The 21,951-nt window shown below is 48.7% G+C and overlaps 8 protein-coding genes and 1 non-coding gene across 9 annotated transcripts; 5 read left to right on the forward strand and 4 right to left on the reverse strand.

The window, feature by feature from the left end:
- Positions 1-16: 16 nt before the first annotated feature.
- On the forward strand, positions 17-3,434 carry BKA55DRAFT_520955 (glycoside hydrolase superfamily; the record flags this gene model as incomplete). The annotated part of the gene is made up of 8 exons (XM_046188470.1): positions 17-132; positions 184-261; positions 311-683; positions 729-872; positions 927-1,590; positions 1,639-2,046; positions 2,101-2,394; positions 2,446-3,434. 8 exons carry the CDS (start codon positions 17-19, stop codon positions 3,432-3,434), a joined length of 3,066 nt encoding a protein of 1,021 aa, XP_046045116.1.
- Positions 3,435-3,465: 31 nt separating this feature from the next.
- BKA55DRAFT_578902 (uncharacterized protein) lies at positions 3,466-4,892 on the reverse strand. Its single transcript, XM_046193776.1, has one exon. It carries the CDS (start codon positions 4,611-4,613, stop codon positions 3,516-3,518), a length of 1,098 nt encoding a protein of 365 aa, XP_046045117.1. The 5' UTR covers positions 4,614-4,892; the 3' UTR covers positions 3,466-3,515.
- A 472-nt stretch (positions 4,893-5,364) lies between these two features.
- Positions 5,365-6,908, reverse strand: BKA55DRAFT_597491 (uncharacterized protein; the record flags this gene model as incomplete). Its single annotated transcript, XM_046196082.1, has 2 exons — positions 5,365-6,520; positions 6,610-6,908. The coding sequence occupies 2 exons, from the start codon at positions 6,906-6,908 to the stop codon at positions 5,365-5,367; spliced, it is 1,455 nt and encodes a 484-aa protein (XP_046045118.1).
- Positions 6,909-7,284: 376 nt separating this feature from the next.
- BKA55DRAFT_578907 (uncharacterized protein) lies at positions 7,285-8,181 on the forward strand. Its single transcript, XM_046193777.1, has 3 exons — positions 7,285-7,763; positions 7,814-7,872; positions 7,927-8,181. Exons 1-3 carry the CDS (start codon positions 7,659-7,661, stop codon positions 8,030-8,032), a joined length of 270 nt encoding a protein of 89 aa, XP_046045119.1. The 5' UTR covers positions 7,285-7,658; the 3' UTR covers positions 8,033-8,181.
- A 133-nt stretch (positions 8,182-8,314) lies between these two features.
- BKA55DRAFT_t257 lies at positions 8,315-8,386 on the reverse strand. The gene has a single exon. It is a non-coding gene; the product is annotated as a tRNA-Asp (tRNA).
- A 242-nt stretch (positions 8,387-8,628) lies between these two features.
- On the forward strand, positions 8,629-10,386 carry BKA55DRAFT_622929 (major facilitator superfamily domain-containing protein). The gene is made up of 4 exons (XM_046196791.1): positions 8,629-9,165; positions 9,214-9,693; positions 9,749-9,890; positions 9,947-10,386. Exons 1-4 carry the CDS (start codon positions 8,765-8,767, stop codon positions 10,328-10,330), a joined length of 1,407 nt encoding a protein of 468 aa, XP_046045120.1. The 5' UTR covers positions 8,629-8,764; the 3' UTR covers positions 10,331-10,386.
- A 101-nt stretch (positions 10,387-10,487) lies between these two features.
- Positions 10,488-13,597, reverse strand: BKA55DRAFT_543630 (uncharacterized protein; the record flags this gene model as incomplete). The annotated part of the gene is made up of 3 exons (XM_046190613.1): positions 10,488-12,950; positions 13,002-13,320; positions 13,371-13,597. 3 exons carry the CDS (start codon positions 13,595-13,597, stop codon positions 10,488-10,490), a joined length of 3,009 nt encoding a protein of 1,002 aa, XP_046045121.1.
- A 1,438-nt stretch (positions 13,598-15,035) lies between these two features.
- Positions 15,036-16,593, forward strand: BKA55DRAFT_133534 (uncharacterized protein). The gene has a single exon (XM_046184851.1). The coding sequence runs from the start codon at positions 15,153-15,155 to the stop codon at positions 16,416-16,418; it is 1,266 nt and encodes a 421-aa protein (XP_046045122.1). The 5' UTR covers positions 15,036-15,152; the 3' UTR covers positions 16,419-16,593.
- A 1,097-nt stretch (positions 16,594-17,690) lies between these two features.
- BKA55DRAFT_597495 (major facilitator superfamily domain-containing protein) lies at positions 17,691-21,885 on the forward strand (the record flags this gene model as incomplete). Its single annotated transcript, XM_046196083.1, has 10 exons — positions 17,691-18,144; positions 18,192-18,325; positions 18,377-18,460; positions 18,534-18,707; positions 18,764-18,870; positions 18,924-19,360; positions 19,414-19,609; positions 19,836-19,840; positions 20,206-20,253; positions 20,471-21,885. The coding sequence occupies 10 exons, from the start codon at positions 17,691-17,693 to the stop codon at positions 21,883-21,885; spliced, it is 3,054 nt and encodes a 1,017-aa protein (XP_046045123.1).
- Between the last annotated feature and the right edge of the window lie 66 nt (positions 21,886-21,951).

Genomic DNA, 21,951 nt, shown 5'->3' on the forward strand with positions numbered 1-21,951 from the left:
GGCATAGCAAGTCACAATGAGATTGCTTTCGCTTTCAACTGTCGGGCTGCTTGCCTTGGCTGGTTTGTCGATTGGACAAGAGACAAAGGATGTTCCGATTCAAAACAATGGACTTACAAACATCGTTGAATGGTAATTTACTCGATTGTCGCATTGCAACTCACTGCCTAACAAACAATTTAGGGATGATCACAGTTACCTAATCAATGGCGAGAGAATCTTTGTCTTCTCTGGAGAGTTTCATTACTGGCGTCTACCTGTGTATGCCTCACCTCTTGCCTCCAGTAATCCCAAATCTAACATGTTGCAGACCCGAGCTCTGGCGAGATTTGCTAGAAAAGATCAAAGCCGCCGGCTTCACAGCCTTCAGCATCTACAACAGCTGGGGCTACCACGAAGCAACCCCCGGCGTCCTCGACTTCGAAAATGGCGCCCACGATTTCGTGTCGATCATGACCCTTGCCAAAGAGCTCGGCCTCTATCTCCTGATCCGTCCTGGTCCCTACGTCAATGCCGAGGCTAATGCCGGAGGGTTTCCTCTGTGGGTCACGACCGGAGAGTATGGCAAGCTTCGAAACGATGATCCTAGATACACTAAGGCTTGGTCCAAGTATTGGACTGAGATTTCCAAGATTATTGAGCCGCATCTCATTACCAATGGCGGCAATGTTGCCATGTTCCAGGTATGATCACAGAGTTGAAGATGGGGAGGAAGCTGACGATTGTAGATTGAAAACGAACTGGGCGGCCAGTGGAAGAATGACGACAAGAGAATTTTGAACGAGCCTACCGCCAACTACATGCAGCTTTTAAAAGAGTCTGCCAGAGAGGCCGGCATCGATGTCCCCGTATTCCACAATGCGCCCAACACTGTATGCTTTTTCTCCCCAAAATCCAACCATAGATAGATATTGACAGATCCTTAGCGCACCTTTTCTTGGTCCAACGACTTCGAGCGCAATGCAACCGGCAACGTCGATGTCACCGGTGTCGACAGCTACCCCTCCTGCTGGAGCTGCAACCTCGACGAATGCACCGGCACCAACGGTGAATACGTCCCTTACAACATCCAAGACTACGTCACGTACTTCAACAAGCAATCGCCCCGTCAGCCTCACTTTTTGCCCGAGTTCCAGGGCGGCTCTTACAACCCATGGGGCGGCCCAGAGGGCGGCTGCCCCGGCGATATCGGCCCTGACTTCGCCAACATTTTCTACCGTGACTTGCTCGCACAACAGGCCACCGCCATTTCTCTGTACATGATGTACGGAGGGACAAACTGGGGTTGGTTTGCCTGTCCTGTTGTTGCTACTAGCTACGATTACTCTTCGCCTATTTCTGAGAACCGCGCTATTTGGGATAAGTACTACGAGACGAAGTCACTGACTCTGTTTACGCGGGTTGCACACGATCTTACCAAAACCATCCGAGTTACCAACAGTACTTCCCTTTCCACGAACGATGCCATCTTGATCTCTGAGCTTCGACATGAGGAGAACGATGCTGCTTTCTACGTTGCCCGACACGATCACTCACCTTCCGGTACCAAGGAGACCTTTAAGCTTCACGTCAAGACCTCAGAGGGCAAGCGTATGTTTTTATATTCTTCCTTATGCCTCATATACTGAAAACTTCTAGTCACCATCCCTCAGAACGAGGGCTCGATCACTATTAACGGCCATCAATCCAAGGTGATCCCAACCGACTTCCACTTCGGCAAGAAGACACTCCTCTACTCGACCGCCGAAGTCCTCACTTACTCGATCATCGACAAGAAGGAAGTCATTGTCCTCTGGCTTCCTGAAGGCGAGCATGGAGAGTTCACCCTCAAGGGACCCACCGAACTCAAGCACGACAAGTCTCTAAAGGGCATTAAGGTCAAGACTGGCAAGAAGAGCGTTACTGTCAACTATACTCAGCAGAAGGGTCTTTTCACTCTAAACATGAAGGATGGCTCGACCATTGCTCTGGCTGATCGAAAGACTGCTTATAAGTTCTGGGCTCCTACACTGGATAACGATCCTTTTGCGCCTGTCAACAAGACTGGTGAGTTCTACGGATGACACAAGACACTTTTAAGAAGGATATTGACTTTTACAGTTCTGGTTCACGGCCCCTACCTCGTCCGCCACGCCACCATCAAGAATGGACAACTCAGCATCCAGGGCGATCTCGACAGCTCCACCGAACTCACCGTCTTTGCTCCCGAGTCTCTCAAGTCCATCGCTTGGAACGGTGAGAAGGTCAAGGTTTCGTCGAAGGAAGGCCACAAGTACACCATCAAGCTCAAGGGTCCTTCAAAGGTCACGCTGCCCAAGCTTGAGTCCTGGAAGTATGCCGACAGCTTGCCCGAAATTAAGACCGACTACAAGACTTCATCCTCGGCCTGGGTTGGTATGTAGTACAATGGCGCCTGTGACGACTTGTTATACTGATCTTGAATAGTTGCTGATAAGAAGAACACCACCAACGCGGTTCTCGTCCCCGATCTGAAGAACCCCGTGCTCTACGTCGATGAGTACAAGATCCACTACGGAAACCACATTTACAGAGCTACTTTCCCCGCCACTAGCTCTGCCCCTACCGGCGTTTATCTGAATCTCACTGGCGGTATGGCCTTTGGTTACTCCGTCTGGCTGAACTCGGATTACATTGGCTCCTACCTCGGTGAAGCCACCACTGGTCATGCGGGTCAAGAATTCTCTTTCAAGAACGCCACCCTCTCCAAGAAGGAGAACGTTCTGGTGGTTCTCATGGATAACTCTGGCCACGATCTACGTGATGGCGCTCTTGACCCTCGAGGTATCACCAACGCTACTCTTATTGGTCCTGCCAAGGGCGGTTATAAGTTCTCTGAGTGGAAGATTGCTGGACATGCTGGAAGTGTTGAGGGCGAGGTCATTGATCCCATCCGCGGTCCTCTCAATGAAGGTGGTCTCTACGCTGAGCGTATCGGCGCTCACTTGCCTGGCTTCTCCGATAAGAAGTGGAAGTCCTACTCTTCCAAGCAAGGAACTCTCGTCAACCCTTCAGCTGGAGTCCGCGCCTACAGGACCACTGTCGACCTTGACATCCCTGATGGTCTGGACGTCGGTATCTCATTCAAGCTCACAGCGCCGTCTAACGCTACCTTCTCCGCCACCAAGAAGGGCTACAGCAACCAAGTCAGAGTTCTTCTGTTTGTCAACGGCTACCAGTACGGACGATTCAACCCTTACATCGGCAACCAGATCTCCTTCCCCGTTCCTCCTGGTGTTCTGAACTACAACGGGGGGAACATCATCGCTGTTACGGTCTGGAGTCAGAGTGCTGAGGGTGGTGAGGTCAAGGTCGAGTGGGAAGTTGATTATGCCCATGCATCCAGCTTCGATGTTAAGTTCGACAGCAAGTATCTCCGCCCAGAGTGGACCAAAGAGAGACTGCAGTACGCTTAGGAAATTAGTAGAGTTACGAAGTGGTGTTAGAGTCAAAAAAGTGAGTTATTAAGACATTAGTCATGTTAGCTAGACCATAATTTAGTGAAGCTCGGCTGGCTTGACGAAGACCCAGTTCTTGTTTGCTGTAACCGGTAGTCCTTCCTTCTTCTGAGCAATTGTGTTATTCTTAATCATGCCGTCAATCTGCTCCCTGTAAGCAGGCTTACGGTCAACCCAAAGGTGAATACCGCCACGCGCAACATCAACACCCTGGAAAATCATGGGACCGTCACTATCAGGAGTATCACCACCAGCAAGAATAGGCCTGTTCCACTCATCGATGTACGTGAGAATAGCAGCCCACTTTCCAGACTTCCAAGTAGCTGGGGCCCAGAGCCAGGGAGTCATCTCAGCATCGAGGTTCTGCTTCTGTGTCTTTTGTGTGTAGACACCATCCTCAATCTGCTTGCGAGCAGTAGTGATCTCGCCCTTTTTGGTCTTGAGGAAGAGAGATACGCCAATGACGTTTTGGGGAGGGACGTTGTAGCCGTATTTGGGATCGCTAGCAACCATGCGGACAAGCTCTTCGGAAGCAGCGCTGACGACGTAGACCTTGATGCCGTTGGCCATGAGACGGTTGTACAGCTCGACCTGGCCCTCGAAGATCTTGGGAGGGGAGACTTCGGTGGCCGTGACCTTGTCGTCCTCGAAATAAGTGGTGGGGATGGTCTTGTTGTAGGCCATCAACTCATCAACGTAGCCCTTGAGCTCACCAAGAGGGAAGCCGCTGAAGATTTGCGCAGCCCAAGGATAGCATACAGCATCCTCGATCTCACAGAGGCGCAAGTAGTAGCTGTACAGCGATTCCTTGTGCTTCTTGGTGTCCTTGAAAGGGACCAGCTTAAGAGCAGGGTCCATGGTCTCTCGTGTAAGAACACCCTTGTTCTCAAGGTAAGGAAGAAGTGATTCCTCCAGATCGAATTGATAGCTGGTATTGTCCATGTCGAAGACGGCATAGCGACCATTGTTGGCATTGCGAGCAATCATCTTGTTGAGAGCCTTGGCAGCTTGGGCAGGCCAATGCTTGAGCTCGGGACCCTTGAGACCATAGTTGCCATTAGAGGGAGCGGCAGCAGAGGGAGTGCTCAGGCTTGTCAGCCAGAGGGCATTGACAACGAGATTGATGCTAAGTCTCATGGTGAAAGGCTTGAGGTGAAGAGAGAAGTAGAAAGCGTGATTAACCTGCTTTTCAGCTTGAGCCTGGGATGGGATTCACAGAGTAATTAAAGAAGTCGAAGGCACTCAAGGTTTAACGGCCCGACAATTATTCCATACGAAGTCGCTGATAGTGTTACAAGAGGTAATATCCGGTGGTTGGTCTAATTGGACGATCTTGGTCTATTTGGTCACGCTACCCCGCTTACACGTTTATTGAGGGGTTTTAGTCGCTGTTGAGATAACGGCCATGTGAGCTTGTTTCTGTTCGATAAAGGTCTCGATTATTTAATGTTGCAGGCTCTCTGTTCAATCTAATACTATTGAGGCTTCTATTCGACATCAGATCGATCTAAACCATGCCCAAATCTCACAGCTGAAGGTGGTGATGTCAGCCACTTTCCTGTCTAGGCCAAGTTTCCAACAGCAGGGGAGGGTTGTACAGTTCAATAAACAGTTAAGATCTGCGTCATTGACACGAGGCAGAAGAACGGCACTCGGCATTAGTCCAAGACCCCAAGCCAAGAACCCTTTTACTCCAATGATGTAACGTTGAAAGGGACACCGGGGCGTTTTCTAAACCACTAACGGGCAGCTAACAGGGGGTTTCAAGGTTTAAGCTTGCCAGACTCGAACTCCAAATTCTGCTTATCGCAGGGGAAATACGGAGTACTTGGAATTAAATTGCGCTCAATTGGCAGGACGGGGCGCCAATGCTCAGGTACAAGGGTTCCTAGCTCTGTTTGTCGAAGTAATTCTGCAGTGTGCAAAATTTATCCTGATTTTCAGGACCCTTTGGTGGTTTCTTCGGCGAACGCGATGGCTTTTTACCGACTCCGATCAGCTCCATGAATTCCTTGAATTCAGCTTCGGGAATCTTTCCGCCGCTTGCGTTCGTGTGACCACGAGCAAAGTTAGGTCCCATTCGTGTTCTCAGCGTTTTGTCTTCTGCTCGATCTGCTGCTTTACCAAGAATGTCTGGGATGTTGACGGGCGGATCTCTGCCCCTGGCGCACAATGGAACGCGACACGAATAATTGACAATGCCTGGCGCGTAACCTTCATTCGCTACCATCACAACTTCAAGGTTTTTCCTACTCAAATGACGAGCCTGGCGTGTCGCAATGACAGCATGAATCTGCGCTTTCGACTTGATGCGGAATACTGCGATTCTTTTATCAGCAGAAAACTTGGGCTCCACGCGACCGGCCCTCTTGACTTCACGCATCACTTCAACCCTTGCTGCCTGTAAAAACTTATTCTTGACAAGGTCTCTGGTTGATGAGGCCTCGATCAATGTTTTCCAAGCTCTGGGGACGTCGTAGGCTTCGGTTCGGCGAGGAGCATTGATAAACGATGCACTAAGATTTATCGACCTCTTGGTATGCGTCCTGAACGTCGCTCTCATGTCCGGAAATGGCCGGCTCCATGTGATTGAATTGCCCAGATCGCCATGCGTTCCCAAGACGCATAACCAGCCGCATGCTTCCTCGACCCCTTCGTGTAAGTCGCGACAGATGAGATAAGTCAGCAGCGAGCTTGTAGCTATCGGTGGACACTTATTCGCTGTCACTAATATCGCACTCTCGGGGTGATCATCGTCATCTGCAAGATGGTGGTCAATTACTAACGCGCGATGGGGCCCGTCGATTACAGGCGGTGATCTCCCTGAGCCTTGGTCGAGGATAATGATGAAAGATGGCTTGTAAGATGCCATGTCTTTACGAGAATCCTCATCGTGGACATTGCGGTTTTTTTTCATCGTGTAGGCAAATATCAATTTGGGATTAAGGCCGAGTAAGATGAGAGTTTTTCTCATAATGGCTCCAGCAGCAAGGCCATCGGCGTCTTTATCAGGGACGATGAGAGTCCGTTTACCAGCGGCGACACTACAGGATGATTAGTTGAAAATCCTCTTAGGTAAACGATATCCTTCTCATCTAGATGATTGGCATAGTGAGAAGTAAGGGCAGCTGACCATTCGCGAATGAAATCCTTTGCTTCCTGAATCTGATCCTTGGGGGCAGGCCATATGATCTTTCCACATCGATCCCTCCGTGGTCGAGCTAAGTGATAATCAGTTTCAGGAGATATGGGCTTCCCAGCGCGATACTTCTTGGGACTTGATTCGCTCAAGCGGGCCGAAGTCGCGCTTCGATTCATGGTAAATTGTCGTGCGATTGTGAGGGAAGCCCGATCCTTGCGAGCGATAGGGATTAAAAATCGTCGTGTATTTAAAGTCGTTGCGACTGACGGAATTGATATAAGGGGACGCATGGTTGTGGCGATGAGGTAACAGCCTCGAGGACATTGACATTGTTGGTGTTGGTATCTGTATACGTGGAAAATCCATCATCGTCATAGAAAAACGTGGCCGTGCAGCACACAGCCACGATTATTAGCCGCATATCATCATGCTTCATTGTTCTTCCCCTGACCAACAACAGCAATCGGACGTCGTCGAATATTAAAATTATTATAGATATATGTATTAGTCACCTTTCTTTATTTTGGTCACCGGTTATTCACCATTCGCTGCCATGAGCTTCACAGTACGACGAGGGCCGAAAGCCAAAACCAAGAAGCCCAAGCATCCTTTACTTTCATCAAGTGATTGCCCCTTAAATGATACTATTCAGATTTGCGGTGAATCCGTCAGTATCTCAATAGATGAGGCCGAACGCATGCGGAAAGGTTCCCTGAAAAAAATGCGGACCAGACGCCAAGCCCCTGGGGCTCGACCGCCAGCCATCGCACCAATTGGTTGACTTCCAGGGGCTCAGGAATGTAGTGACTTCAGACTTTCCACTGCGTTCATTCAATAGGATGGCTACTCAAATAATCGTCTCGAAATGAGAGCAGCGGCTGAAGGTTATCGTCTCTTTATCGGGTGCTAAAGCCAGGGTTCCCAAGCCTCTGGCGATCAATGGCGTTGTAAGGCTTTCGTTCCTGACTACTTAAGTCCTGCGTTTCGCCCTCGCAACTCCCTTTTGCAGAGAGCACGGCAAGCATAACACTGAAGCAAACATGAAATATTCTGTTTGTGTTTTCCTCGTTTCCGCTATTGGAGCCACTGCTCAAGCAGCAAACTGCAGTGAAGTAGAGGCGTGCCTCAAAGCTGGTCCCAAAAATGTACGTGCAGAATTGTCGAAGCTATGATGGAAGCTGACGTTTGTCCTCAGACCGATGCCTGCGGCGACAACGAGCGTTGCCTTTGTGGAACACACAAGGAGATTGCCAAGTAGGTTCAACCAGATGATGCACAGTCCATATTACTGATACATTTCCGCCAAAGTTGCTACGTCAATTGCGAGGAGGATTCGAAAGCGAAACCGGCCGAGGAAGCTGTTGAGAAGTACTGTTCTGTGCTGAGAAAGCGATCGAAGCCATTGTATAAGTGAGGGCGGCCGAAATTATACCAGCAGAAAGGACACGCATTGACAGGACTTTATGTACATTATGAAAGCTGTATTATAGGAAGTTGATTGGTATGCGTCTTATATGGAGTCAGAAAGTCATCAAATTAAATTTGCTGTGCAGACAAGACGAGTCTATCAACCACTGAATTATACCACAGTCCCACTCATAACCCGTCCAGGGGCGCATTGACAGCAACATCAAATAGAGGGTCAATGTATGAAGAGACCAAAAAAAGAAATGCTGTGTTTAACAGCTGGCTGGAACTCTCCCGCCGGGAATTGAACCCGGGTCTCAAGCGTGACAAGCTTGCATACTGACCACTATACTACGGAAGACATAACAGGCTAAAGCCTGCTGTAGTGAGTTCGATGTCACGTGGTGGAAATTTGCAGTCTATATACCCATTTCTGGCATCCTACCCATTTTGGAGCGCGAAGCTCGGAAAACCGATGCTGACAAAGTCAATCCACCAATCACAGCAGCTTTTCTGGTAAACTCTCTTCCGGGACTGGGGATGACGCAACACCAAGCTGATTTATGCTCGCTTCAGCTACCCTGGATTTTATACTGGGTCAAAATCGGCTCGGAACTTCGGAGGTAGAAATATATATAAACTTTTGGCGATGCTGAAACCCAAATACTAGGAATTCTCTTTTTGAATCTACTGGTATAGTTAAGATTCAGTTCAATTGTCTTTTTCCTCAATTGCCATCATGTCGGAACCTACCGAAGCAGAATCACGGCGTCATCCCGCTCATAAAGTCTTTGAAGAACTTGGTCTTGTTTCACTCTATCGCTCGACCAAAGATGTCAAGATCCTCTGCGCACAGAGATTCATTCGTCTTTTCGCATACGGCGGGTCGACTCTCGTCCTTGTCGCCTATTTGCGGGAGCTTGGTATATCGACAACTCGAGTTGGCTTGTTCATGACCTTGACCTTGGTTGGTGATATCGTCATCAGCTTCCTGCTTGCGCTGTTTGCTGATGGCGTTGGTCGACGCGCGGTCTTGGCGTTGGGAGCAATCTTGATGACTGCAAGTGGAATTGTATTTGCTACCTCTGGCAATTACTGGATCTTGCTTGCTGCTGCAATCTTGGGCGTCATCAGTCCTGGGTAAGCCAAACAAGAACGCTTTGATGGTGTTGATGCTGACAAGCATAGTGGCAACGAAATTGGACCTTTCCGTGGTGTTGAGGAGAGCATCATTGCTCACCTCACTGATGCAGCTAGACGAGGCGATGTATATGCTTGGTACAGTCTCTCTGGTACGGCTGGTGGCGCCTTTGGTCTCTTGACCTGCGGTTGGATTATTCACCATATGCGCGTCAACCTCGGCATGGATGTCGTTGAAGTGTATCGCAACGTATTCTATGGGTACTCTGCGATGGGCGTGCTGAAGTTGATCTCGGCCATCATCTTGAGCGCCGCAGTCGAAGTTCACCACGAGCCTGGCCAAGAAACGCCAGCGGACAACGGCGAACAAGCGCCTCTGCTTCCCGACAACACTCAAGCTCAAAACGCGGATCAGACCCAGTCTAAGAAGCAACTTCGAGCTCGCATTTCTCGAGAGAGTATCCCGACTGTCGTGACCCTTTGTACTCTGTTGGCCTTGGATAGCTTTGCTTCAGGACTCGCTCCTCTGTAAGTACTTTGACGCAATACTTGATCTCTGTGCGAAAGCTAATAGACATGATAGCTCATGGATCACTTTCTACTTCAAATCTTACTATCATATCGAAGAAGGGAAGCTAGGATCTATCTTTTTCACCACAAGCATCATCGCCGCTGCATCAATGCTGGTAGCGTCTTCCCTTGCCAAGCGATTCGGCAATGTTCGAGTAAGAATCCAATGCCGACAAACGTCTCTGAACTGTGTGATTAACCTGACTCGCAGACAATGGTCTTTACTCACCTTCCATCTGCGGTCTTCTTGGCCCTGGTCCCCATCCCCAACGATGTTCACCTGTCAGTTCTCTTCCTCATTCTACGATCTTGCACTCAGTCAATGGATGTTGCACCCCGCTCAGCATTCCTCGCCGCTATAATCAAACCAAAGGAGCGAACCGTCGTCATTGGTCTTATCAACGTAGCGAAGACGACATCTCAGAGCCTTGGACCACTCATCACAGGACTGCTCGCGGATTCGAACTATTTCTGGGTCTCCTTCATCATGGCTGGATCTCTCAAGGTTTGCTATGACCTGGGATTCTTGGGTCTCTTCAAGCATCACGAACACGTGGAAGCAAAGAGACACCACGAGGAAGAAGGAAGCCAGTGATTTACAAGCTTGGCACTCTGTATTTTGATCGGATCGAGAAAGAAATAGAATTAGGTATTAAACTATTAGTAGTAATAACGATACGGAGGAGACTTTAGTGTCATTCGTACAATCATGCTTGTATTTATGTTCAAGCAAAGCAATCTTGCTCATGTCTCTAGTACATATTCCCTCCTAAAGCTTCCGCATTAATATGTGATCTCTCACCAACAGACTTCTTCACGACTACTACAAGCTCATCAAGCGTGCCCAGAAATCGCACAAACGCATAAACAGCTGCCGACCACTGTCTTCCCTCTTGATTAGCCAAGTACTCTTTCGAGTTGCCCTCGTCCTGAAAGTCTCCCCTTAACCTCCTGAACTGGATGGCCCGCCCTACCAAAGGTGTTGGCAAGATGGCCGGAAGCGGCTCTCCGGATGTCAACGAATGCTGAAGGAGGGTCATGGTTGACATCAGGTCAGCGATCAGGTTTTCGTCACCTGCACTCACGCGATAGAAGAATCTCTCGCGCACTGGCGATGGTAGCTTCGTGGCAGTCAAGCTGAACTGCGCTAGGAAGACATTGAGGTTGTTGCAAAGATGGTTGGCGCGGCTGAGCGTTTCAGTATCGATGTTTGAGGTTGAGAACTCAAACTTGGTCTTCAGAATTGGAAGAGCGATGGAGTTAAGCAGCTCTTCGGTCGTGGTAGCTTGCTTCTCGACGACCTCGACGAAATCGTCGGGAGGCGAGCGCCAGACTGAAATCAGAAGGGCATACCGGTCTCTGATGCTCGACAACTGGCTTGATAAGATTTGTCTATAATGTCGGTTTCCAGAAAGAGGTCGCGGAAGAAGCGCAACAAAAACGGCTGCACCAAAACCAATGAGGACAAGAAGGATTCGCCGCCAAAAGACCTCGTATCCGACTCCAGGATTGCCATAGCTGGGGATATGCGTATCGACCCAACTGTACGACATAACCATGTACATCGTTGATGTAAGCATGATACTTGCAGCCATATGCTGTGGCGGCGCAAACAATCTCCACCACATCATGCCAATGATAGCGACTGCCATGATGGCAGCTAGACCGTATGGATTTCCAGGACCGTTGCCGGATCCGATGTACCAGCACAAAAGACCCAGGATACCTCCGGCGATAGTACCGAGAGTACGAACGAGAATTCCAGATGTGAAGTCAGACATGTAAGGTTCGAGAGCCATCTGAGCCATGATCAGAGCCCACAGTCCCTTTTCGCGATAGTAGAAGCCAGCCGATGACGGTATGACAGCGGGAACGGCGAGAGCAATAGTCAGAACGAGAGCACGAAGAGCGTGTAGACCTTCAACGCCCGTGAAGAAGTTGATAAGCGCCAAGAAGATGAGACTCGACTTGCTTCGTCGACGGCTCGTGGGCTGCTGCATACTTTCCAAGATGGTGGCTGCTTTTCTTGCCCCTTCAGGATCCTCCTTTTCTTTTCGCTTCTTGCTGAAGAGACCTGGCTTCTTTTCGGGCTTGGAAATGACTGACATCGTTCGAGTGAGATCAGTAGAGTTGGGAATCGTGGAAGGCGGTGCATCTTGGGACAAACCAAGCTTGAAAATGTGCTGGAGACCTTTGGGTAGCCATACCCGCTTCGACGTTCGAACCCTTTCAACCTCGACAGCTCTTTCGAGAACTCCTCCAATGTTCTTGGTCAGGTTGATGAGTCGTTCTTGGTATAGAAGACCAGACATCAAGCCAAGCAAAGGAGGTGCGCGGCGATCATCGTAGATAACCTTGCCGTTAGAGTCGAAAAGATGAGCATGAGGGGCGATGAGTTGCTCTGCAGCAGTATCTTCGAAATCTTCAAGCGCTTCTTGTAGCGATGCAAGAATCTGTTCATGTTGGCTGATTATATCATCTCGAGAAACACCTGAGAATGCTTCGATAATGGCATCGACGCTTTGCTCCAGAGTTTTCAGCAGGGGAGTAGCGCAGGAGGAAAGTGCATCAATGCTCTTGATAATCATATCTTCAGTATCGGGGTGTCTTGTAATCTCCCGTAGATCGGCCGCTTTCGCAATGTGATAAGCCAGTGGGTGCTTCTCGTTGTCAGACTTCTCAAGTTCCTCGGCAGCTTTCGTTAGGGCTTCATCTTTCGCAAAGAGGTCCTCGCGAGAGATAGACAGTTGCAGTAACTCTCCGAAAGACACCAGTACTTGCCGCAACGGTTCTTGGAAAGACTTGATATCTTCGGGACTCCATCTTCGATAAGAAAAGTCCAACGGCAGAAACTTGATGGCACTCTCGACGCTCTTGAAAGACAAGGTCAAGGCACCCTTCAATGCTTGTAACTGATCAGGCTCAAATCTAGTTCTCGTCTTGAAGTGCCAGGTCAAAGCCTTGACGTAGCCATTCATCGGGCGGAGAAGGTCTGCCATGCTTCCCAGGGTGATTTGTGAGGTTGATTGCGGGAAAAACAACAAATTGCAAACAACTCCAACGCCGACTGCAATGGCACTTGGCAGAATCAAGACTTTCGGTATAGTGCCGTTAAAAGTGGGAATCAGCGGCGCTGTCGTGAAATAGATGTCGGCAACAATCATGGAAAACATTGATACGAGCATCAAGTTGGGTGCAGAAACTCGTAGACGCGCCTAGCCAGAGTTTGTCAGTTGAAAACATGCTTGACTACAAAAGCAACCTACCATCAGATACACAAACAAACCCATCATGCAGAAATACGTGACCGATACACGAGTATCCAGCATGAAGCCTTGATAGATGGCCACTTGTTGGTAGGTTGCCTGGCCAGAAGCTTGATCAACATTGGTCGTGTTTTGCGGCATTGATTGTTGCAATTCCGCGTAGCGTTGTTGTAAGTCAGCCAGAGGTCTTGTCGCCAAAGCAGCTTTCATCGTGATGACTCCCCAGGCCCAACCGAGCGCAAGACCAACACAGATCATAACCCCGGCTGCGAAGTGGATGAATACGACGCCGGATGGCGGCATGATGAATAGGACAACACTGGAGACGTGTTAATACTTGGCGACATGAAATATTCATGACAGACCTACCATCCGAAGAATGCCGACTGGCCGAGCACTCTCAGTGTATCACTGATGTAGATAAACAAGGTGAGAATCCAAACAGCCAAAGAGCACTTGAACAAAATCTTGAGGTCCTTGGCATTAAAGTGATCCAGCCAAGCCGGCAGTCGCTTCGGGCTATTGAAAGCATGAAAAGACGCCTCCTCATCCCCAATTGAGCTCTCCTCTTTCGTTCTGGGCTGTCTCAGCCTCATAATTCCCTCAGTCCGAATCAACCGATGATTGTTTTGCTGTTGTTTTGGTGACGTTTTTAAAGTTTGAAGAAATGCGTTGAATTTGGCGATCGTCGTGCCAGCGCGAGTCGGGAGTGGCCCTTATTTAGTCATGTTTTCAGGTTCTCATTTCGTATTGCCTGCACTAGGACCAAAGCGTGTAGATTGTCTTATCTAAACGCTCAATCCCTGCAATTTAAGATCACTACTCCATAGAATCCGTGCAGATCAAATATCCCTTGGTACAGTGCAGCATTGCGATGAGATTTGTGCAAGTCATACCTAAGCTTAACCTTGTGTTTTATAACGATCACCATCGCAAGAATTTATACAGTAGTATTCGCATAAGTCATTCAGGAGTGATTACGAACCCAGATAGTTGAGGGTCTTGTCAGCCCTCCCGCCCTGCACTCCAGGCTACCCATGACAATTCTTGCTGATAGAATTCTTCATTACCTCTTTCGTCAAGTAAAGTTTTATTTGAGCTTACTGCCGTAAGGATCTTTGGGGAATAAAACAAGAAAAGCGGTCATGGAGTCGATACACATATGATCATTGGTTGAGTACTCTGTAGTAGGTATAAAATAAATAACTACTGCATTAATAAAGGAGAAGAATTGCAGGCGGATGGTCTGGTACTTTCAAGGAAACACAGACCTAGTATCTTAGGGTTGCCAAGGGTTTGTTTTGAGTCCAATGGATAAGAATGATACTCGCAGTTGAGGAAGCGCTACTCATTTACGCTCCATGGCCCGAGGTCAACATCTAACGCCATGAGATGAGCTGGGCACGGGCGACACTGATGCCTGATATTCTCAATGAGGAAGAGTTAGCAACGTGGGCGATTAGAGCGACGTTGATCGGACCTAAGGGTCATAGTCATGTGACAACGTTGCCCGTTCCATCACCGGCTCGGTCCATGCCGCTTAAGCTATCCACTGTAACCAACTATGTGCCATTGGACAGCCACAATATGCAGCCTAGAGCAAATGTGACAGTTTAAGTCCTGCAGGTACTGGAATGAGGCTCAAGTCTAGGCCATGTCCTTGCGCGGGGTTCAAAGACTCGGCTGAGGGCTGAGACGCCACGAACATTCGACATGCTGATGCGTAAGCAGGTAACACCATTGTGTGATAAGAGGCTTGAATTCGAAAACTTCATTTCGCCAATTACCACGAGAAATCTCAGCCTATGTGATGAAACTCATGCAAGCAGGAATTATTGTGCTTTGATGGCCAGCCAACCGAGGAATGTGACAAGCCAAGCTGAAAAGATGTTGATGAAGTTGTCGCGAAATGAGTAAAGGTTAGATGGATTAGGAAATTCATTTCTTTAATGCGAGAGACACGAAGTTATTCTATGAAGGGAGAGCAAGAGATAATAGATTAGTCCGCGACCAGGACATCTATAAGAAGGGAAGTGCCCCCGGGTTGTTCTTCTCATCTCCAGACACTCATCAATCGCTCAGCTTTCGAACTCTTTAATTTCACTCACTTCATTCATCCCTTCAATCTATCCTTCAACTAAATCTTCCAAAATGGCTGCTTCACAGAACGGAGGCCTTGTCCATCAACAACTCATCCCTGCAGACAGCATCACTGCCTCCTACGATAACGAAGCTAAGCTTCTGATTCTCAAGGCATCTGGCAACCATGTCAATATTGCTAGAGACATCGCTTTCCATCGTCTTCCTTTCGACGGTGGTCTTCTCTTTGAGCTGAGCGCCTGGGTAGGCCCAGTCGTTCTCGGGGAGTCACCCTATGAAATTACGGATAGCTTCAACATCGAGCTTCCCAGCATCGTTTTCCCATCCAACACTGTTGTTGTCAACACTGAGAACAAGAAGCATTGGGTTGTCCCTATTCAGTACAACAAGACAACTCAACAGGCTGCCACAAATGGCAAGGCGGAGGTTGAGCTGCCTGAGATCAAGCAGGTCTCTGGAGACCAGAAGATTGTCGTCCTTGACGACACGCCCTTTACCATCCAGCAGAGTGACTCTTTTAAGGGCAAGGGTGGTTCGATCAACGTTGATTTCGACAAGAGCTTCGTCACTTTGACTGACGCCCGTATTGACGATGGCAAGATCGAATGGACTTTCAATGCTCAACAGACAGGAAATACCCAAGTTATTGTCTATGTCGGCCAGACACAGCCCCCATTCTTGTATCGAGTCGTCTACGACGTGGAGAGTGTCGTCCTTGATGACAAGTCTGTCCCACCCAAGACTAATGCCTCTTTCAGCGTGAGCAATAACGGGCAAGGCAGTAGCGGAACATACGGCGCTACGTCTAACGGACATAAGAACAGCGCTGGAAAAGTTGGCCTCCCTCTTTCCTGGGATGGGTTCATCAACGTCGGTCTCAACCTCATCAAGAAGCAGTATCCCAATGCCAATCTTCTCGAAGTTGATGCCACTCCATTGACTCGCAAGCCTGTCGAGAACGAGTGGGGTCTTGTCAACAACCGTATTGTCTGCGGTCTCGCCGGCAACAAAACCGCTATCATTCAGTCCACTGGATGGGGCGAGTTTGGAAAGGTCCAGACCATCAACTCTCCCTTCTTGGGTGATCAGGTCATCCCCTGGCCTGTCGCTCTCGATATCCATGATGCTTTCACTATCCTCCGAAAGGCAGGATACAAGCAGGCCATTTACGCAGTTACTCTGCGCCAACCTCTCTATCCTGGAGACGATCAGCCTTTCTATATCTTCAACACTGGCAGTGAGTTTATTGCCGTCGGAACCAAGGACAAGAAGATCCACAACTTTGGTGTCTCCGAGTACAATGTTCAGAAAGCTTAAGCTTTCAATGGTTTCTTCTGTACCACAGATAGTATTTCTCTTCTCTTTAACCCAGAACAGATTTATCGGGGTTCCCTTCATTTTATTAATTAATCAACTCTATATGTATTATCTAGTAATGCTCTCTAGTGAACGTCTTGATGGGTGGTTCTTTGATCTCCTGGTACCATGGAACAAATTTCTCTGTACCTTTGGGTTTTGTGAGTCTATGCCATGATATGTGATACGCGATTCCTCTGGCGCTTTACACGTACTGCTGAATCATTTGGTTTTGTTTTCGATACTTCCTCGGCAAACTATCCTGGAATAGTTGCTGGGACGTCTTGTCTTGATGGTAACTACTCATAGCTTCCAAGTAACCAGATAATGCACAAGATTGATTAATTGGTTGGCGAGACCTTTTCAAATCAGCTCCACTTCCTCGGCACTCGGTCTCAACTAAATTTTAGTGGTCATCTCGGCAACGATTCTGTAGTTCGCGACAGAACTGAAGCGGATTGCACCATTGCTCCAACAACCACTCAACAGCTTGACATTTCACTGCCAAGGCAATTGCTCAACATTACGCCATGCTCTATTCACTGAAAACGGCATAATTTGATAGTTGTTGCTCCACTTTATACTCACCGAAACTATGATAGCTCGACAGTTGGCCTATCTCTGGCGCTTCGTCGCCTCGCATCTCGGGTCGGATCTCGCCCCCCACGAGCTCCGAAACTGCTGCAAACGAATCGGGACATTATAAATTAAGGATGTGACTATCTGATAACCCGTTTAAGTTTATCTCCGCGGACAACTCTATTTGCACTTCATCGACAGGATGGCGTGCTTCCTGTCGAAGTCTGGAGACTGCTGGTTCCAATACTCAGGGTCCTAGACAAGGCAGAATCATCTCCTACGACAATATCTCTAGTAATAGGACTTCAGAGTTATTAAAAGTCGCTTACTTCATATCGTAAGGTGAATGTAAAGTTATTCAGGATGAACGTTAAAGTTCTCTGTACAAAGATCTCATGGTAGGTACCAAGATGTCTTCGGAATTAACCCCTACATCTCGCTATCACAACCATGCCTGACGCCATCAATACATCAGAAACCCCACGAAGTAAACTCTTTCGAATTTAGCAACATGGATTTCGCCATCGCATGGTTCCCCGAGGGGTAAAGTAAGTCCCAATGTCGGTGCATACAAAAGGCGTTGGTATATCCAACATAACTGAGAAAAAACAGTTGAACAGGGCCCCACAATACAGAATCAGAGTGAAGTTCAGAATGGTACAGTCTGGCGTTCTTGGTCCGTCAGAAGTCAAGAATAATGTTGACCTTCATATCGACCCAACCGATTCAGATTCCTCCAAGTCATCTCCTCCCACAAAGGTGACCCCTCTCATCTCTACACTTCCCCTCGCTGCACCAGAGGAACCTCGAAGCTGGTGGCAGCGACGACCGAAACAAGATGGCGATGCCGTTGCAACTCGTCGGTCCGTCTTTGACGACCCAGACATGGCGAAGCGCTACCAGCCACGATCCGACTGGGAGAATCTCCATCGGTTTGACCCTTCCGAGAGATGGACTTTCAATGAGGAGCGCAAGGTCATTCGAAAGATCGATAAGCGAATTATGATCTTCACTTGCGTCATGTTTATGGCTCTTGAGCTGGATCGATCCAATCTGTCTCAAGCTGTTTCGGATAACTTCCTGCCAGACCTGAAGATGGACACCAATGGTTAGTCTCCTTTATCTGTGATTGGCAAATTGTTTTAACTTGGTTAGATTATAATCTTGGCAATACCGTCTTCAAGTTGTCTTTCTTGTGTGCCGAACTTCCCTCCCAGCTTGTCAGCAAGTTCCTCGGACCTGACCGTTGGATCCCGATGCAATTGTGTCTCTGGAGTCTTGTATCTGCGGTACGTCACTGGTAGCTTATCGTTAACGGAAAAAGCTGATGATATGATCAGGGCCAGTTTTGGTTGGATGGTAGGGCCTCGTTCCTCGCCTGTCGTGCGCTTCTGGCCATCTTCCAGGGCGGATTTATCCCGGATGTGAGTAGTCTGTGCTGCCGTCCTGTCTAAGTGTTAATGGCCTCAACTAATCATTGTTCTGGAATGCTTGCAGACGATCCTCTACCTAAGTTATTTCTATACCGCAAGTGAGCTCACTGTCCGACTGGCCTTCTTCTGGACGGCGTACAACGTCGCCGATATCATCAGTGGTTTTCTAGGAGCAGGTTTCCTCCAGTTGCGTGGCTGGCATGGGTACGAGGGCTGGAGATGGCTGTTCTTGTTTGAGGTTTGTTACTCAATCTCTTCGCCTTATCGACTGTACTGACGACTGGTGCCAAATAGGGCCTGCTGACGCTCGCGGTTGGCATTTCCGCCTGGTTTCTGATGCCCGCTGGACCCACTCAAACTTCAGGCATACTCCGCGGTAAGAACGGTTGGTTCACTGAGCGGTAAGTTGCCCCATAGATGGATGCATATGCATTCGAGACTGACTGGTGTACAGAGAGGAACGGATTATGGTGAACCGAGTTATTCGTGACGATCCCAGCAAGGGCGACATGCATAACCGCCAGCCCATCACTCCGAAGCTCCTATGGGCGTCGCTCAAGGATTACGACCTCTGGCCGATCTATGCCATTGGTTTGACCTTCTTGATCCCAGCCACACCGCCCGCCCAGTACTTCACCTTGACCCTCCGTGGCCTCGGTTTTAATGTACTCGTTACCAATCTTCTGACCATTCCCCATACGATCCTGTCTATCGGTGGCCTGCTGCTTATTTCCTACCTGGCTGAGAAATGGCACGAGAGGTCTCTGCTTGGTCTGGCAGTTCAGATCTGGAAGCTTCCGTTCATGATCTATCTATACGTAGTAGACATGAGCACAGTCAATAGATGGGTCTCGTTTGCAGTGCTGACACTGTTACTTGGTTCGCCTACTGGTGAGTATCAACCCAACATTTCTAGTGGCATCAACTAATATTTCCTCACCCAGCTCATCCGATTCAGGTCAGTTGGAACTCTCGTAACTCCAATACTGTTCGTCTGAGGACAGTCTCCGCAGCTGTTTACAACATGTCCGTTCAATCTGCTGGTATCATCGCATCCAACGTCTACCGCAAGGACGACGCACCGAGGTACCGGGAAGGAAACAAGAATCTTCTAGCTATCATTGCGCTCAACATCACGTTGTATCTGTTGACCAGGACCTACTACATCTGGAGAAACAAGAGCCGAGACAAGATTTGGGACGCCATGGATGATGAACAAAAGAAGCATTATCTTGACACCACCAAAGATGAGGGCAATAAGCGACTGGACTTTCGATTTGCCTACTAGCTGGTCAAAGTTTTCTGGTGGCTCAGACAAACAGAGGGCAGTACGCCATGGTTCTGATGTTGTGACAACACGAGCGAGTTTGCGTCAGTTCAATTAGTCCAGCGCTGAAAGGAGAGTTAAATTATACTAAGAGCCGTTCAATTGATTTATATGGATAATGCGCAGTCAAGTTCATGATATTCAAAAAGTTGAGGATGTCGAATGTATCCAGCCATTTCTTATCAATACTGATAAGACCAGCCACTCAGGTTCAAGACAATCAGTGCAGGTGACACAGATAAGCAATCAGTCGCCTGATCCTTCCGAATTGATACTAGTGCAGTCTCTAGCCTTATCTCCATTCGCCGCCTCCAACCGTTCATCGCCAACTTAACTTCCCCCGCCTCATTTGTTAGCAAATGACATAACCCCAAAGCAGCATGTTTTGCTTTGTCCCCCAAACTCAAAGCCCCTGTGATGCCACCGCAGCGTCGATCATGGGTTGGTTGTGCGAGGTGTAAGAGCTTTAAAAAGAAGTGCAGTGAAGAAAGACCCTCGTGTCAGAGATGTCAGACTGCTGGGGTGAAATGCGAATACGGGGTGAAGCTTCGATGGGGAGGGAGGCCGTTTAATCGATCTCCTTTTGGGGATTGTTTGTCTCAGAATGAGGGCAATGTTCAAAGACTAGGTTTGTCTTGTATTTGCTGCTAAAAGATGCGTGCTAATAATATCAGATTTAAACAAGAAAAACTTCATATATGTGTCCCCTTCTACTCCTAGACCAGGCCCATCAAAGGTTACGTCGCCTCCTCCAGACCAGAATGTCGATGAAGCAGAATGGATACCAACTTCGTCATCAGAGGACTCTGAGTCTTTACAACTTGTCGTCAGTCAACGGCAAATGTCAATGCCTCCTCTAACCCCCTCAGTCGAATTCTTCGGTCATCTATCTCCCCTGCACAGATCAGGTCTACAGTACTTCACCGAGAGGACCGTCAAAGTTCTTGCGCCACATCCACAGATTTTTGATGAGTTATGCGAACTCATCTTGCCAATGGCAGTCTTCAATGAACCTTTACTGCAGGGCATTGTTGCGCTTGCGGCCACTCACCGACTTGCGACCTGCAAAACAAGCGAGGAGCGGTCCTCGCAGGCGCTTATCGTTGCTGGCTTTCAAGCTCTTAGTTCCAGATCCCTTTGCCAAAAGCTCTCAGAGTGTGATGAAGACCAACAACTCATTCCACTATTAGCCGCATCGAGAGCGTTGTTTGTATGCGAAGTCTTCGCCAGTGAGCCCAGCCCGGATCGATGGAGTGTTCACTTCCGCGGAGCTCGTGGACTCATATCTCGGATCCAGGATAAGGGTCTTTCACAAAACCCGACGGACGAATTACGATTTTTACTACGATGGTTCGACATGACCGAATCGTTGGTTTGTCACTCAATGAGTGATCTTGCCCCGCAACAATCGGCTATCCCCTCACCGACAACGCTCGCATCAGAAACAGATGACGAGCCTGTATATATCGATATGTATCTCGCGCGTACAAAGGACCTTCTTGGGGTGTTCAAAGAGATTGCACGACTATACCGGATCAACAACGATGGGACGGCATCCGAGACTTCATCATCACAGGGCGGCCAAGATGATGCCGAGGTCTGGTGGCTACTCAACTATCTACAATCCATAATCGACCGAGATCAAGCGACTCCGCCGCCGGTCATGTCAATACGTGGCCGCGTCTTGTCTGTTGCCGAAGTCCAAGAATACCGACTCTCAAATCAGATTTGGCAGCTCACAGGCCTTCTTCTCATCCATCGACGTTTACGCCATGAAAGAAGATCGTCACCTCTCGTGCAAAACCTCGTTAATCAGATTCTCGGGTGCGCAGAGCGTATGACACTACGAGATGGCCTCACACCAGTCACTCTGCTTACTCCGCCCTTGTTCTTTGCAGGATGCGACGCACTTGGTGATGATAGGCCGCGGATAAAGACTTCGCTGCAGGGCGTTTCCACTGCGCTTGGACTTTTGAATACGCAACGAGCATTGGAAATACTCGAACAGTATTGGGAAGCTGATCCGGGTATTGATGATGATCTGGCTGATCGGTCATGGCCTAAGATCAGTCAGTTTCTACCGTACTAATGCCAAGGGATTTTGTATCATTATTCTGTATACACGGACACAATTGAGGTGTTTGAGCTTGGGAAA

Source organism: Fusarium redolens (assembly GCF_020744475.1).
Source record: "Fusarium redolens strain MPI-CAGE-AT-0023 chromosome Unknown BKA55scaffold_16, whole genome shotgun sequence".
Lineage (NCBI taxonomy): Eukaryota > Fungi > Ascomycota > Sordariomycetes > Hypocreales > Nectriaceae > Fusarium > Fusarium redolens.